The sequence below is a fragment of the Misgurnus anguillicaudatus genome, chromosome 8 (assembly GCF_027580225.2).
Source record: "Misgurnus anguillicaudatus chromosome 8, ASM2758022v2, whole genome shotgun sequence".
NCBI lineage: Eukaryota > Metazoa > Chordata > Actinopteri > Cypriniformes > Cobitidae > Misgurnus > Misgurnus anguillicaudatus.
Genome location: NC_073344.2, coordinates 34,181,540 through 34,199,680, shown reverse-complemented (window position 1 = coordinate 34,199,680; position 18,141 = coordinate 34,181,540). Strand labels below are relative to the sequence as shown.

Below are 18,141 nucleotides of genomic sequence, written 5' to 3'. Positions count from 1 at the left end.
CACCGTTTACACCTGGCATTAACGTCGTCCACTTGTGATCCGATCGACAAAAACGCATGTTAATGCCAAGTGTAAACAGCCTCATGGCTACAGGAGGCGCAATGATATTACGCAATGCCCGAAAAGAGTCCCCTGCTATTGAAAGTAACCAACAGGACTATTTTCGGGCAGTGCGTAATATCACTGCGCCTGCTGCAGCCATGTTACGGCAGCAAAGTCCTTGATTATTAAGCCAGAATGAGAGTATAGTTCCTAGTCATATCTGCCTAGAAAATCACAACTTTTCATTTTCTGTTGGTCTTAGTACACGATGTAACTACAGAAGAGTCAAGTTTTAAATGGGTAAAATATCGAAACTCTTTAGTTATTTTTTAGCGCAATGCTAATGGTCTAATCAGATTCAATAGATTATGCTAAGCTATGCTAAAAGTGGTAGCGCCAGACCCGGAGATCAGCTGAATAGATTCCAAAACAGTAAGAATCAAATGTTTAACTCTAGTGGAGCTAGAAAATTTGCATATTTTTTTAAACAGTGGAATGTCCCTTTAAGAGCTAAATTTTTATATTGTAATGCTGGCGACTTTTCTAAGCTATAATGTTGCTGTAATGTTAGAGACAACTGAGAGGGACATTTAGGTTCATTTCTTATCACCCAAAAGTTCAATGTTGTACACATCCACAGCACACAAGCTTCAATTATTTGGGACCAGGTTGTGGAATCAACAGGCCGAGAAGGGCAGCCTATTTCCTGGCTAGCTTCTTCTGAGAAACCCCAAGACATTCTCAGGTAAGCTGTGAGATGTAATCTCTCCAGCACCTCCTGGGTCTGCCCCGGTGTCTCTTCCCAGTTGGGCATGACCTGAACACCACCCCAAAATGATCTTTCCACATCCAAACAACAGTGGCTGTTAAAAACTACAGACAGCTCAATCTTCTCCAAATCAGTACTGTATATCACACCCTTGCTGTTTAAATTTGTATCTTTCTCAATTTTTATCTTTCATGCTTCTCCATCCAGCCATCAAGATGCAATCATCCATACCTTTACAACAACTGCTAGTCTAGTGACTCTAAATCCCTTTACATCAATTAAACAGATGCTGTGACATTCTTTACCATCTGTTAGTGTGACAGAGGACGAAGACCAGGGCTGCATCCGAAACTTAAGGCTTGTTGCCTAGCTGCCTCATGACTTCGACAACATGAAGGAAGCTCTGGGAAATTCAAAGGCAACGTAATGGAATTCTGTTTGAAATATGAACAGAGAGCGTCTTTCTTATAACTACTAATCTCATGTTTGAAAACTGTGATACTAAAGTCTCACTAGATGTGCAATCAAAAGGTGTGCAATAAATAGTGAAAATATATTTTTATTTACACAACATTTTGGCGCTTTTCCATTTCATAGCACCTCATGGTTTAGGTAGCGGTCAGCTTACTTTTTTTTTAGTACCACCTCGGTTGGGGTTCCAAGTGACCCGAGCTGATACCAAAACGTCACCCGAAAACAATGTAGATCACTGATTGGTCTGAGAGAATCATCACTACCAGCGTCATTGTTATAATGTAAAAGATTAGCTTTACCTTCATGCTAGCTTGCGCTGTCTCAAGTAAACCTGTCATTTGTGGTGGTCAATTTTAATTTTGTGACGGACTGAGAAAAAAATGACTGTATGGGAATGTACAAGGACGCTCTCACTTGTATGATGTCACAGCAGTAGTCAGTGCAAATATAACGACACGCCTATAATCCCTTCAACTCCGAAGTGTTACTAAACTCGATGGAAAAGCTAACCAAGCCAAAGTGAGGTGAGCTGACCCGACCCGACCCAAACTGTTGGGTACTATGCAATGGAAAAGCTCATTTGTGATACAACCACTTTCTTGGCCGCCATTTTTTTTTTAACTCGACCAGGCTCTACCGATCACATTCCTCATGCACACACAAGCATAGAATTGTGGGACAAGATGATGAAGGTATCTCAGGAGATCTCAGGAAGTAAAGCAAACATTTGATTCGGATGTGCCTTGATGCCTTCCTGCCTTGGAATGCTGGCTGCTGCCTTTTGGACGCAGCCCATGTATTTTCTACCAAAACATCTAAACCAGAAACGTGTAGATCAGTTTTATCTAAAAACAGTGTGGTGGACATTTTGCCGGCAAAATGGTTTGACGTTGCGTTCATTGTTTATTCCCTGCTGAAAAAACAATAAAACCATTACAACCAATAGTAACCATTAGCTTTTACCATTAAAACCACTACACTGTAGTGTGTTTTGGGCCATATTCCATTAGAACCAATACACAGAACCTATAGAACCAATTCAAACCAATATAGACCAACAAAGACCAATACACTGCAGTGTTTTTTTGGCCATATTCCATTAGAACCAATACACAGAACCAATAGAACCAATAGAATTTCTGTGATGTCTATTGTTTTTTAACAGGGTTAACAGTCTAACTAGTTTAATCACAAAGTTTGTGTGAGACAGACACAGTTCTCTAATTCATGCCCATGAGATTTTGCCAGTGATTTTATAATATAACTTGTATGGAAGTATTACAAACTGCATAAAGTGATGTGTCCCGTAGACCCACAATCCATTATTTAGCTCTCTAGTTCACCACTGACTTTAATAGTAACACCAAAAGCTCAAATGGATTTTCGAAATCTTTGTATGTGACCCAAGTTTGACTTTCTCACATTTCCCGTGCCCCGTCGTGTCTGTATGATATGAAAAAGCCAGTCTAAAGAGAGACACTGTCATCAGTCTGGGTTTTAACCTCGGCTCACTCTCTCTCTCTCGCTGAGAAACGACTGCCTTCGTCTCTGCCATATGGTTGCCTAAGCAACAGCTTCAAATGAGATTCTATTATTAATGGCTTAAGAAAAAGTCTGGCACGCAATTTATCGATTAGTCAAGCCCAGCCTCTGCGATCAAAATGTCACTTAGTATTTTTCTCTAGTCAAACCCCATGGATTTCAGAGTCAATGGAGGAAATCAAAAAGTGAGATACATACTAGTTATAGATCACTTTTTCAGGATGGATAGAAACAGAAACTGAATGGATTATAAAGGATTAGAGGGAAAGAGAATAAAAAACTGTGAAAAATATTGAATTTGTTACATCTAGCTACAATACACACAATAGGCAGCATCTTAAAGGGATGTTTCACCCAAAAATGACAATTCTGTTGTAATTTTTTCACCCTCATGTTTTTCTAAACTTGTATGAGTTTCTTTATTCTATACAAAATACGATAAATAATGGTACACAGTTTCTCTAAATTCTGCTGGGTTTTCAACCCAATGCTGGGTAAATATTAGACAGAACATATGTTGGGTTAATAAATACTGGATTGGTTTAATGGTGGGTTGTTTTAACTCATGGTTGGGTTAACAACAACCGGGCATAGGTTTATTTATGGGTCAATGACATGATGTTAATTATTTTGTTTCCGCACTCCATATGGTTCAATTATATGTAAAAGGTTTAAAATGTCAAAATAAATTTGCAGATTACTTGCAAACATTCTCTTTTTTGAGGACCAAATCTAAAATTTCTGGTTTTATTTCATTTTGAAAGAATATTTGGGGGATAATTGCAAAATTGTCAATGTGATGTAACCGGTCTATGTCAATTGGTGTTGTATTTATTTAAATTAAAATATAAATATGTTCATAAAAAATGTGGAATAAAATCATCTAATTTAGTGTAATATGTTTTTTATACATCATTTGTCAAAGATTATTTAAAAAAACAGAGCTGTTTTCAGCATATGTCAGGACAAATATTACGCATTCAAATTTACATTTAGAAATATCCATAATAAATATTTTAATTCTTTGGCGCAATTGGCAGTTAAACCATTTGACATTTTCAGGTCCATTCAGTCTTAACTTTCATAAAAATGGTGCAAATGTAATTTTTATTGCATAAAATTAACATAAACACAATATGTGCATTGAAATAAACCTGATGCGTACTTTTAAAGGCAGGATAGGCAGGAATTATCTAAAAAAAACTTTTTTACAAATTTGTTTAAACTGTCTTTATATACCAATACATAATTAAAATGTAAATACTCTGAAAAGAGAGTATAAAACTCGAGTGTCTGTAGACCTCTCACGGCTGTTTTAAACACAGCTAATTATTTCCATTCGGGACAAAACAAATGATTGGCTTGCGCGACTATCACTCTCTCTCGCGACCATGGCACCACCCCTGTTGCTACAGGATCTGCCCACACATGCGCACACCCAATTGATTTGAACATGCACGAGGCACTCTAGGAAGAGCATTCAGAACTCACAGTACCTGCATATCCAGTTAGCAAAGGCAAACGAGGCAAATACCATGAAAAGTACATGTCAGAAAAAGTTACAAGAAGGTACAAAAGTTGTCACTGCGGCAGAACTTTTTCAAAAAGTACTTTTGTACTTAAAAGGTGCAAATTGTTACCTCAAAAGCACATTTGTACCAAAATGGTACATATTAGGACCTTTTTCAAAGGTACAGTCGGTCCCAGTGACACATTTGTACCTTTTTCTAAGAGTGTAAATATATCAGCTATGTGGTTTCCAACATTTATCAAATACATTTAATATTTTATTATCTGTATTAAATGCCCTACTGTTTGTGTTATCTGTATGCACCAAGGGTCTGAGAGAAACGCAATTTCAATTCTCTGTATGTATGTACTGAACATAAGAATTAACAATAAAGCAGACTTGAACTTGAAAATATCGTCTTTAAAACCTGTTAACCCTCTTTCCATTTTCTGAACCTCCCCACAAAAACTGTCATAGCCAAACTAAAATAGATACAGTTTATGAAGTCTTTGCACTAAAAGCATAAGTTTGGTCTCATTTGAAAGCAGACACTTGGAAGTTTATTAAGAGGTGAAAATTAGTTACTGTCATAATGAAAAAAGTTGTTATAGAGAGCTTAAATTATACTTTTTTTTATTAACTCCACCAAACATGTACACTGTAAAAAAAGTCCGTGGATTTAACGGTGAAAGAATGTAAAATAGTGAAGGAAAAAAAACGTAATTAAAAAATCATGAAATTACCGTTAAATTGACGGTGTAATGCTGTTAATGTAAAAACAAGGACATTTAATATGTTTCACCTGATTGCTTTGTAAAATGTCTGTTATTTTACCACCAAACAACATAGCACACAAACAAAATAAACAGATAATCACTGTAGGCCTATTGCAAAAATTTCTGATGTATGCTGTTAGCAGTATGTTATGCACTTGTGTTTTTTAACAATAAATCAGGCAGCTTAAAAAACTTTAGTCTCTCCCATAATAAAATACTTAATGTAATATTACATATTAAATGAAGTATTTTAATTGCAATGACTCCTCCTGATTTAGACTCCTCAGTAATGTCATTAAATTCTGAAATTAATATGAAATGCAATATGTAAAAGGTTTTAAAATCCATACTTTATGTTATTGTTTTGGGTTCATATGCAATATATTGCATTTATATTATGTTGCATCATATTAATTAAAAACATTTTTAAAAATTGTAATTTTTATGTTATGTTAAATTAAGGCTTTACTTTATGCTACAGTCTTCATTTTATTAGTTGTCCACTCAGTACAACGACTTTGTATAAAGTGAAGGATTTTTTTATAAAATGTATTGATTTTTGAACTGTCCAATCAGCGCCCACGTTGCACCGTTGCCGATGCCGTTGCCTAGGATAGCTCATTAGGTTCGCGGTCTTTCTGGAACACAGTCAAGAAAAGCATCGTGCTGCTGTTTACTCCTCTGATTTTAAGTGTTATTCGTCTCTTTGGTGAGCACATATAAGCACAGTTTGTTACATTTAAGATATAATAATTGCCTTCGTTATCAGTTTTAGTTATGGTTATATTCTGAGTTAAGTTACTTGCAAAAATATTTGTGAGGTAAACCATATGCGCGAGCCCGTTGGTTTGGCGGTCTTTCTGGAACACAGCCAAGCAAAGCATCGTGCTGCTGTTTACTCCTCTGATTTTAAGTGTTATTCGTCTCTTTGGTGAGCACATATAAGCACAGTTTGTTACATTTAAGATATAATAATTGCCTTCGTTATCAGTTTTAGTTATGGTTATATTCTGAGTTAAGTTACTTGCAAAAATATTTGTGAGGTAAACCATATGCGCGAGCCCGTTGGTTTGGCGGTCTTTCTGGAACACAGCCAAGCAAAGCATCGTGCTGCTGTTTACTCCTCTGATTTTAAGTGTTATTCGTCTCTTTGGTGAGCACATATAAGCACAGTTTGTTACATTTAAGATATAATAATTGCCTTCGTTATCAGTTTTAGTTATGGTTATATTCTGAGTTAAGTTACTTGCAAAAATATTTGTGAGGTAAACCATATGCGTTGGCGGTTTTTTTAGCTGACCCAGGAAAGGAAGGCGACGTGCTGCTGTTAACTCATGAAATGTAAATTAAATGAACACACAAAATCTCTTTGGTGAGCACATATAAGCCCAGTTTGTGGTATTAATTGTCTTATTGTATATAAGGTTATGCGGTTGTGTTTTAAAGCGTTTGGTATTTTTTCATGTAATTTTTCAAATGTCAAGAATAAACGTGTAACGTTAACCAGCTGGATGTCTACTAGTTGTTAATATTTTAACCTTTTAATAGCCTATATAACCTTAACGTTACACCCTAACTGTTAGTAGTTTACTAATTCGCTCGGGAATTCGCTTGGTTTCTTTGTCATTAAAACATTTTGCGACCCATATAAGTTATCAGTCTGTTTGTGGGGCTAAAGGAATAATAGTGGAGATTGTAATAAGAGCATCATATTAAACCATTTGTAAAAGCCCTGGTTTCAAGTTTTAAAGCTTTTTTGTTTTATTGTCATTTCAGTTGTCCAGTCAGTGCCACTGCGTTGCATAGTATGTTTTATTTTAAATGAAAGTTATTTCTTTTATTAAAAGTCTTGTCTTTCTATTGACGATCAGTCCCGTCAGCACTCAAGACGTTGCACTGCCTGCTCTGTGTCGTTTGTTTGGCGGTCTTTCTGCAACACGCACAGGTAAGCAAATGTTTCACTGTTAACTGGTTAAATTAAAATGTAATGGACAGTGTGAGCTCAGAGTTCAGTTCAATGTGAATCACTTTGGAATATGCTTTAAAAATGTACACTTGCAACTTTTGTAGTTTAACAGTGCACAGTTTGAGAGACTATGTCTTGCACTGTAGACTGCATCGCAACGAACCGCATGCAATTTTCAAATGTGCAGCTGTTGATTGCAAACAGTCTTTTTCCAAATATGAAGCATTTAAGAGTCACTTTTATCGGGGACATAACACCTATGCACATAGAGTAACTGATACAGCCTTAATATGCAATGTTGCACTTTGTGGTCGTCAGTGTAGCGATGTGCCTGGTCTTGTTGCTCATTTAAAGAACCATATGAAGGAAGGTCGTGCAGTTAACTGTCCAGTAAGAGGGTGCAAATATACTTTTCAAATTAAGTCTTCTTTTACTTCCCATATGTCTAGGAAGCACAGGAATTGCTCCTTTAACAGCATTGATCATTCACATCGACAATCTGCACCAGAGATTACATCTGTTTCAACTGAGCAATATCCTGCAGCTTCTGACCTGGATGTAAATACAGGTGAGTCAGAAGTTGAAATGGGTTCATTTGAAAATTTTGATGATTTATTTTTAAAAAATCTTAGCTTATTTTATCTGAAATTACAAGGACAGTTTCTTCTCGCAGCTTCTACAATACAAAATATTGTAGATGAGATGCAAAATATTCATGAATTGGGACAAACATATACTGTTAGTAAGCTTCATTCACTTTTGCAGAATGACCTGTCACTACCTGAGGAAACAATTTCTAAAATCCTTGCTACAGTGAAAGAATCAGACTTGTTTTCTATGTGTCACAAGGGACCTTTGCGAACAGTGTACTCAAGGAGCCAGGCATTTAAAAAAGTATTCAGCTATGTTGAACCAAAAAGAATACTTTTAGGTAGAGATGAGAACCGGAAAGAGCAGTTTGCATATTATGTTCCTGTAAAAGAGACATTGAGGTGTTTGTTAAATTCAGATATTGGGAAGAATTACATTTCAATGCACCTGACTGAAAACAACTCTGACATTCTTTGTGATTGCTCAGATGGCCAAATACTTAAGTGCAGAGATTTCTCTGAAGACAATCCAAGCCTTCAGCTACTGCTCTATCAGGATGCTTTTGAGGTGGTTAACCCTTTAGGGTCTGCACGCAAGAAACACAAAATTTTGGCTGTTTATCTCTCTCTCGTTAATTTGCCAGCTCATCTTAGGTCAAACACAGAACATATGCAGCTGGTTATGTTGTGCAGGGAGAAGGACTTTAAAGACTTTGGCCATGAAAGTGTTTTCTCACAGCTAGTAGCAGACCTGAAAGATCTTGAGGAAAATGGGATTTCTCTGTCAGACCAGTCTGTTATTAAAGGCAGTCTTTACTGCATTGCTGGAGATAACTTGGGATCACACTGTATTGGTGGGTTCACTGAAAACTTTAGCCAGTCCAAGTACTTTTGCAGGTACTGTCTAATTACTAAAGATGAATTTCAGAGTGTTGACCCAAATTCATGTGGTCCACTACGTACTGTTGAGGGATATGAATCTGCTGTTAAACAGTTACAGACAGAAGGCGTTACAGAGGTTCAAGGCATAAAGTTCAGTTCAGTTTTCAGTTCTTTGAAAAACTTTAAAGTGTGCCAACCTGGCTTGCCACCTTGCCTTGGTCACGATGTTTTTGAAGGCGTGTTGTCTTATGATGTTGTCCTGTACCTCAAGTATTTTGTTAAGAAAAAGTGGTTCACTTACCCAGTTCTTAACCGTCGAATCTGTCAGTTCAAATATAGTGGTTCTGACGCTCTCTCAAAACCTTGTGAGGTCAGTCCGCATGGGCTTAAGCTGGCAGGTCAGGCCATTCAAAATTGGAATTTTTTAAGGCTTCTACCTGTTATACTTAGTGACAGAGTGCTAGATCCTGCAGATGAAGTTTGGCAGTTAACACTTCAGCTAAAGGAGATTGTTGAACTGATCTGTGCTCAGAAAATTTCAGTGTCACAGGTTGCTTACTTGGATGTTCTCATACAGGAATACTTGGAGTCCAGAAAAGCAGCATTTCCTGAAGTAAATCTGAGACCGAAACATCACTACTTGCGGCACTATCCAGGTCTGATACTCAAATTTGGTCCATTGATAAGGTTATGGACAATGAGATTTGAAAGTAAGCATAGTTACTTCAAAAGATGTACCAGACATATAAAGAATTTTAAGAATTTGTGTCACACCCTTTCAGAGAGGCATCAGTTGTTTCAGGCCTACTTGGCATCTGGTTCTTGTCCCCCAGTATTGCAAGTGAAAGGGAGTTCTCCATTTTGTTCTGAGCTTTACAGTGAAACTGTCAAAGCTGCTGTCAGTCAGTTCAGCTTTAGTGAAACACAAACACAGGTTTCTGTAGAAATACAGTATAAAGGAACTGTATTCAAGAAGGGCCAACTGGTTGTCATTAGAAATGATGAAACCATAGAATTTGGTGAACTTTTGCTCATGTTCATCACAGACGAGCGAGTTGATTTACTGACCAAAGTGTTCATAGCAGACCTTCTTCCTGAGTATCATTTGTACTCGCTAAGAAACACCAGTGAGAGGGTTCAGTGTTTGAACATTGAGGACTTGGTTGACTTTTATCCTCTGACGTCTTACATGATGCAAGGATGTAGGGTAGTCACCCTGAAACACAGTGTAGTGTCACATTAGTGCATTACAGGTCTAGCATTGTTATAGCACTTGATTGTATTTATAACCAATGCTAAAACCCAAGTAATACAAGTCAAATAATCTTTCTCAGTTTGTGTATCTAAACACTACACATTTATGCTTTTTCAATACACTAAATTTATGTATTTCTGTTTTAGTTATGGATGAATCACAGCAAAGGAATGTAACCAGTGCAATTGTTCGGGTACTCCCAGATCTTTCATCTTCGGTGCTGGCATCAGTTGTGGAGACACTGAATTCACTTGGGGTAACTACACCTGAAGATTTTCAGTATGTTCAGGAAGCAGATCTCCTTCCAGTATTACGACACATTCAGGCTAGGAAACTGGTATCTGTCTTGGGCCAGAATCGTAAGTACATTTCAACATTTGATTTTATAATGTATGTGTTCTTAATCTAGTTTCAGAAGAGTTCAATTAAGGGTTCCTCTTTGATTTGTAGAACAAAGCACTGGTTGCGGATCAACTTCAGCAGAAAACAGTGACAGTCATTTAGCTTCGTGTTCGTCATCTTCATCACATCTTGTCAAGGTTTCCAAAGTGCCTTTAGACTGGGCAGACAACTTTAAAATTCCATGGCAGAAGCTTCCAGAAGAAATTATTCATTGTTTAGAAAAAAAGAAGAGACTAAGTCCTCGATTACGTCGAGAAATGATCAGAATAGTGGTTTCGGACATGTTGAAGGTATGTGATGGTCCCAGTAAACAAAGTTCAACAACCATTGCTAAAAAGATGGTGGCCAAATACCCTGCATCCCTGCAGGATGTTATTGAGGGTGAGATAGTTGGTTCAGGGTATCATTCGCTGGTGAAACAGCTTCAGAATCGTGTAGAAAACATAAAGAGATCATATGTGCCAAAAATCAGAAAACGCAACAGAACGGAAGACTCTGACACAGACGAGATTCCTGGTGAAAAAAAAGCAGCAGTTCAAGACACTTATGGTTGTGTGAATTGGGAATTAAAACTTATGCCACTCAGTGAGACTAAAGAGAGCCAGTTGGATAAACAAGAACAAATGAAGATGATGTCTACAACAGCTAGTCCTGACCCAGAAGTAGTAAGCAGTCTTTTGAAAGCAACATACTATACACAACGCAGAGACATAAACAATGGAACAAGCATGCAACAGCTTTGTGAGACCTGGCCTTTTTTGTTTCGAGAGGTTGGCATGTGTGTACACTTCAAGTTGCTAACAGGAATCGATCTAAAGGAGATGCTCTTCAACAGCTTGGATAAAAAGGGAAAGCGGCTCCTTAACTTTCTAAAAACTGTTGGTGCAGAACGGAAGAAACGAGTACTTCAAGCTGCTGCAAAACTTGAAGTTATGAGGGGACAAATTGAGGGATGTTCTGAAGATATTAAAGACTTGGTACTGCTCCTGCTTGCCTACTTCGATGAAAAGGAAGAGATGATGTTTCACTATGTTGAAGAGTCTTGCCTTGTTGAAGATGTACAGCTAGATAAGTTACCAGCAACACCCTGCATCGTTGTCTGTGGTAAGTTTTAATGAATATCTATAGAATTTCTGCTGTGTTTTTCTTGTACTCTGTTGTTCGTTGTGTCTGGATTTTAAATGATTAATTAAAGGAAAACACCAGTTTTTTTACATTTTAGTATGTTCTTACCTCAACTTAGACTAATTAATACATACCTATCTTTTTCAATGCATGCACTTCATCTTTGCACAGCGCGTCGTGAATGTGTTAGCATTTAGCCTAGCTCAATTCATTCCTTAGGATCCAAACAGGAATGAATTTTGAAATCACCAAACACTTCCATGTTTTCCCTATTTAAAGATGTTACATGAGTAAATATGGTGGCACAAAATAAAATGTGGGGTTTTTTTTAAGCGGATAAAAATGAGAACTATATTATATGGTGGAAGAGCACTTAGTTTACAGCACTTTGACCTGTGGCGCAGTAACATCATCACTTCTGTGAACTCCCCCCTCTGTTGATGTTACTGCGGGCCGAGGTCGAAGCGCTGCAAACGAAGTGCTCTTCTGCAATACAATATAGTTGTCATTTTTTATCAGCTTAAAAAATCGCTTTGTATTTTGTGTTGCCATACTTGTGTGACTACTCATGTAACAGTCTTTAAATAGGGAAAACATGGAAGTATTTGGTGACTTCTAAAGGAATGGGGCTAGGCTAAATGCTAACACATTGACGACGCGCTGTGCAAAGATGAAGTTCACGCATTGAAAAAAGTTGAGGTAATAACATGGTGGTGTTTTCCTTTAAACTTGTAGTGCTATACATTTTTGTGTCTTTCATTGACGCTTTAAAATGCTTCCACACTGCTGGCATATTTGCTGCATTTATAAAGCGTATGGCTCCTTTTTACTCATTTAGCCAAACACCGAAAATGCCGAATAGTCGGTGCATCCCTAGTTAAAGGAACACGCCCACATTTTGGGAATTCAGCTTATTCACCGTAACCCCCAGAGTTAGATAAGTCCATACATACCTCTCTCATCTTCGTGCCTGCTGTAACTCTCTGACACAGTCCCCCCTAGCTTAGCATAGCACAAAGTCTGGAAGTGAATGGCTCCAGCTAGCACACTGCTCCCAATAAGTGACAAAATAATGCGAACATTTTCCTATTTATGTGTTATGGTTTGTATAGTCACAACCGTGTACAAGTAACAAGGTCATATGAGACACAGCCATCTTTTAACAGTATACATACTGGGAACTATATTCTCAGAAGGCGAAGCACTGCTACTTGGGCGGAGTGATTTGCTCGGCTGCGAGCAAATCACTCCGCCCAATTGGCGGGGCTTTGCCTGAGAATATAGTTCCCAGTATGTATACTGTTAAAAGATAGCTGTGTCTCATATCACCTTGTTATTTGTCACGGTGTGACTATACAAATCACAACACATAAATAGGAAAATGTTCGCATTATTTTGTCACTTATTGGGAGCAGTGTGCTAGCTGGAGCCATTCACTTCCAGACTTTGTGCTATGCTAAGCTAGCGGGAGCTGTGTAAGACAGAGTTACAGCAGGCACGAAGATGAGAGAGGTATGTATGGACTTATCTAACTCTGGGGGTTACAATGAATAAGCTAAATTCCCAAAATGTGGGTGTGTTCCTTTAAAGATTAGTTCTGTAAAGAACTTAATGTCAGAACAATGAGATTAGAATTTAAAAATGTATTATTATGTCACAACTAAAAACCTTTACATTTTTTCCTTTAGGCTCTTCCTGCTACACATCAAAGCTGTTCATGGTGAGCATTGACCAAAGGATAACAACTCCACACATTTCTACTTTCATCTCAGCAATATGCATAATGTTTGGCAGCTTCTACTGTTTCAACATTCATTATCCTTTGGAGCTGGGTTCTACTCTGGAGTTCCTGCAAAGGTAAGCTCAAAAATATTTTTTACATTAATTTATTTGAAAGTTCATTTAAAAATGAAACTTTGGTGTTTTTTCTCATTCTAAGCACATTCGGAATTCTGCATTTCAAAAAAGTTTTTTTTTTAAAGAATGTTGGATAACACTTTCCATGAATCCTGCATTTATTATTTACAAGGTATTGAAGTTATGGATTACAAGGTCTACATTTTTTTATCAGTGTTTTCTTTTGATAATTTCCACTTCTATAATTATAAACAGTTAAAACGCGCTGTATGTGAGCTCTTAAAGGAACACGCCCACATTTTGGGAATTAAGTTTATTCACCATAACCCCCACAGTTAGATAAGTCCATACATAGCTTTCTCAACTCTGTCTGACCCAGCCCCTGCTAGCTTAGCTTAGCACAAAGTCTGGAAGTGAATGGCTCCAGCTAGCATACTGCTCCCAATAACTGATAAAATAATGCAAACTTTTTTCTATTTATGTGTTGTGATTTATTTATGTGTTGTGATTTGTATAGTCACACCGTGTACAAATTACAAGATCATGTGAGACACAGACATCTTTTAACAGTATACATACTGGGAACTTTATTCTCAGAAGGCGAAGCACTGCTACTTGGGCGGAGTGATTCACACAACTCTGACCGAACTCTCTGCTCATCACCAGGGGGCTTCTCGGGCGCTGCGAGCAAATCACTCTGGTCAAGTAGCAATGCTTCACCTGAGAATATAGTTCCCGGTATATATACTGTTAAAAGATGGCTGTGTCTCATATGACCTTGTTATTTGTATATATGGTGTGACTACAAAAATCACAACATATAAATAGGAAAATGTTTGCGTTATTTTGTCACTTATTGGGAGCAGTGTGCTAGCTGGAGTCATTTACTTCCAGTCTTTGTGCTAAGCTAAGCTAGCAGGGGCTACGTCAGACAGAGTTACAGCACGCACGGAGATGAGAAAGGTATGTATGGACTTATCTAACTCTGGGGGTTACGGTGAATAAGCTGAATTCCCAAAATGTGGGCGTGTTCCTTTAAAAATTGAAGCCTAAATGCCATTTTCCAAGATATTACATTTTATAGCATCTAATGTTTATTTCTCATGTCCTCTTTGTGACTTAAAAACCTATTAAGTTCTGATTTTGGTACTGGACAAATTAAAGGATATATTATGAACCTTATCTTGCATATTTCATCTCGCCAGCAGTTTTTAATTCGTCTATGATGCATGTTTGCTATTCCCATATTTATATCTTCTTAAGGGACAATACTTTAGAAATTTGTATATTTTAGAATAGTCAATATGTTCCTGTTTAGCAGTATAGATTTACTGTCCTTTCAAAATAACTTGATTATTATTTTATTATTGTCCAAATAGCCTGCAACAAAAGTGAGTACACCCTATGCGATATTCATTGTATATCGTTTAAAAGGATAGTTAAGCCAAAAATTATATTAAACCTATGATTTACTCACCCCCAAGCCGCGGTGTTGTTGTAGAAATATCCATATTTAAAATTTTATAAATGAAAATAACTAGCTTCCGGTAACGCTGCCATCTTAGCCCCAGCCGCATTCAAGATGAGAGAGTATGCGGTTTACGGAGGGTTCTCTGCTGCGGCTTGGGGGTGAGTAGATTACCCTCAGAAGACCTTTGTTGATCATCCTAGAGCCGTTTGGGTAACTTCACTGTTAACAACTGGAAGATCTAAGACATTTTCTAAAATAACTGAAAATGTGTTAGTCTGAAAAATGATGGACATATGTGTCTCGTACAGCTTGGGGGTTAGTAAATCATGGGTTTAATATAATTTTTGGCTGAACTATCCCTTTAACCATGCAAAGCCACATGTTGTTTTCATCATGTACATGTGTTTAACTGCTTGACAGGACCATGCAATTTTGTGTATCTTGTATTAGAGCAGTTGAAATTTGGTGCGTAGAGTACAATTCTGTCATACCACTGGATGTTGAACATGGCAAGGAACTCTCTGTGGATTTAAGAATTACAATTGTTGCTTTCCACAAGGTTGACCTAGGCTATAAGGAGATCGGTTACATCCTAAAACTGAGTTATAGTACAGTGGCCAGGGTCATACAGACCAGGGTTTTCCAAGACAGTTTCCATTCGGAACAGGACTCGCAAGGGTCGATTTAAGAAGATAAGTCCTTGTGCTGTGCGTCAGGCTTAAAGGAACAGTATGTAGGATTGTGGCCAAAACTGGTATTGCAATCACAAAACTTGTGGCTAAAACTGGTACTGCAATCACACAGCTGGTGGCCAATATACAAAATGACAACATAAACATCAGTTGAGGGCTGAAACTCCATTTTATTAAATGACAATATCCTGGCCAGATCACTGTTGTCAGTGATATAAGTATTTGAAATGAAAATGATTTCTTAATGTCTAGTGACATATCAGGGACATTTTATGATTAGTTGATATAAATTTCTTACATACTGTTCCTTTAAAAAACACATCCTTGAGTGCTCTCAACATTGCTTTAGAGGTTGCAGAAGGTCACTCTATACGTCGCACACTGCAGGTCGGTTTCTGTGTTCATTACCGGAATACTCTTCTGAAGCTATGAACCAGCTTCAGTAGAGGATTCCTTCTGGGACAATGGCTACAGTGACTGACTTGTTGCTGTGTGCGACGTTATTGGCAGCACTCATGCATCTGTTTTTGAAGCCATCTTCTGCACCTGACGCACAGCACAAGGACTCAACTTCTTTGATCGACCCTTTGGCAGTTCTCCTCTGTGTCTAACCCGTCTTGGAAAACCTTATTATGACACTTGCTACTTTACTGTAACTCAGTTTCAGGATGTAGACGATCTTCTTGCCATCTGTGTGGAGAGCAACAATTTTAATTCTCAAATCCTCAGAAAGTTCTTTGCCATGAGGTGCCATGTTCAACTTCCAGTGGTCAGTATGAGAGAATTGTACTGAATGCAATACATTTTAACTGCTCTAATACAAGTTACACATTTGAATGGTCCTGTTACGCAGTAAAACACATGAACATGATGAATAGGACATGTGGGTTTGCATGGTTAACTTACATGCCTCTATTATCACTCAATGTGTACTCACTTTTGTTGACAGCTATTTTGACAACAATGACTATGTTTAGTTATTTTCAGAGGACAGTAAATCTAAACTGTTATACAAGAGGCACATTGACTGCTCTACTATAGAAATTAGTTTTGAATATTTTATTGTCCTTTGAGAAGAATGGTTGCTGAAATGTGAGGGGTGAATTCGCTGTGGTGAGTTACTGTATATCTCTACATCAAAATAAATGCAGGATTCATTCACAGTGTTACTTGTTGAATGTTAAAATGATGCAATTCAGGATTCCATTAAGTAGCTAATTCAAGTCATTCAATTTTCCTTCTTCTCCAGATGCTTCTTTAGCATAAACCCAGAGAAGGGCACCAAAGTTGAATGGAAAAAAAACAAAAAACAGCTCCCAGTGAATCCCAGAGTCCTTACACTCATAGCAGACCTTGCGGATCATGAATGGAGAGCAGATTAAGGTTGGACTCTGCTATTAGTATTTTGATTTTTTTTTTTTTTGAGACATTTTACAGGTGTTCTGTTCACTTTAAGGATACAAGTTTGCAAATTTGTATTTGTTTACTTAATCGCAATGTTAAGTCACTTGCTGATGCTCAGACTTTGTGTTTGAGATTTCTGTGTTGTGTGTTGAATGTTCCATCCTACAAACTTATGTAATGGTACTATGCGCCTGTAGTCATTTTAAAAAAGAAAATATATTTGTAGCTGAAATTAAATCTGTTTAAAGCCAATGAAATTCAGAGATTTTAAGGTTTATGTGGTTATGCTGTTTTGTGTACTGTCAATTTATGAATTTATATTTCCCTACGGAAAGATACTTTTTGATATAAAAAAGTTAAAATCTGTATGCTCTCTATACATGGGTTGTGTATACCTTTGGTGTTCATGTTTTTCATTAACATGGTTAAACCATTCTGATGATAGAACGTTCTGTGTATGTTTTTTTAAATGTTGCTTTCTGGTAAATTTCTTGTATTTCAAAATGTTTGTTCTGCACTCTTGAACTGTTTAATGAAAAGAAATATGGATGCCTAAATTTGTGTTTACTGAATTTGTGGTATTTAAATAAAAATGTAGCCAGTATAAGTGATCTAATTGTTTTGCTTTATTCTGGAATTTATGAATCACAAGACTTTGCTTTTTTTACCAATCTATATGCAACCACAGCTGAAAGTTTTTAACTGTAAATTTTACAGTTCATTCTTAAGTGTGCCATAACTTGATAAACATTTCTGCCATTTCTTTACAGTAAATTTCTGCAGTCATGGCTACCAGTCTTTACTGTTAATTCAATAGTTTACTCTTTATCATACCGTAAACCAAAGAACATTTTTACCGTTTTTTTTACGGTGGATTTCTGGCAACCACAGCTGCCAGTTTTTCACCGTAAATTTTACGGTATTTTTTTCCAGGCCGTAACTTCATTAACATTTCTGCCGGTTTTTTTAACAGGAAATTTCTGTAGCCATAGCTACCAGTTTTTACCGTTAATTTCACAGTTTACTCCTTATTATACCGTAAACCAAAGAACATTACTACCGTATTTTTTACGGTGGATTTCTGGCAACCACAGCTGCCGGTTTTTCACCGTAAATTTTACGGTTTTTTTTTTACAGTGTATGAAATATTGTTATCAAAATCTAAATGAAACTGGCCTTGGAGCAATCTAGAAAGCAGATAAAGCCACAGGTCTGACTATGTTCTGTTTTAAATCTGAAGATGATACCTCTAAAACTCTGTATTTTATGAAATGTTTTTTAGACCCATGTCATGTAAATTTATTTAGAGAAAACAGCAGAAATGCAAAGCTAATGTTTGTTTATTTATATCTCACAACATCCTTTCAGTTTATTGTCCTATTGC

At 37.1% G+C, this 18,141-nt stretch overlaps 1 protein-coding gene across 4 annotated transcripts; it reads left to right on the top strand.

Annotated features, from left to right (window-relative positions):
• The first annotated feature begins 4,999 nt into the window (after positions 1 to 4,999).
• LOC129427310 (uncharacterized) lies at positions 5,000 to 17,136 on the top strand. 4 transcript variants are annotated; one of them, XM_073870753.1, is made up of 8 exons: positions 5,000 to 6,266; positions 6,985 to 7,058; positions 7,529 to 7,647; positions 9,129 to 9,207; positions 9,953 to 10,165; positions 10,257 to 11,312; positions 13,022 to 13,190; positions 16,603 to 17,136. In XM_073870753.1, exons 5-8 carry the CDS (start codon positions 9,955 to 9,957, stop codon positions 16,733 to 16,735), a joined length of 1,569 nt encoding a protein of 522 aa, XP_073726854.1. In that variant the 5' UTR covers positions 5,000 to 6,266; positions 6,985 to 7,058; positions 7,529 to 7,647; positions 9,129 to 9,207; positions 9,953 to 9,954; the 3' UTR covers positions 16,736 to 17,136. The 4 variants fall into 4 exon arrangements, with proteins under 4 accessions (XP_073726854.1, XP_073726853.1, XP_073726852.1 ...); XM_073870752.1 differs by lacking the exon at positions 9,129 to 9,207 and having other exon boundaries at positions 5,000 to 5,822; XM_073870751.1 differs by lacking the exon at positions 9,129 to 9,207.
• The last annotated feature ends 1,005 nt before the right edge of the window (positions 17,137 to 18,141 follow it).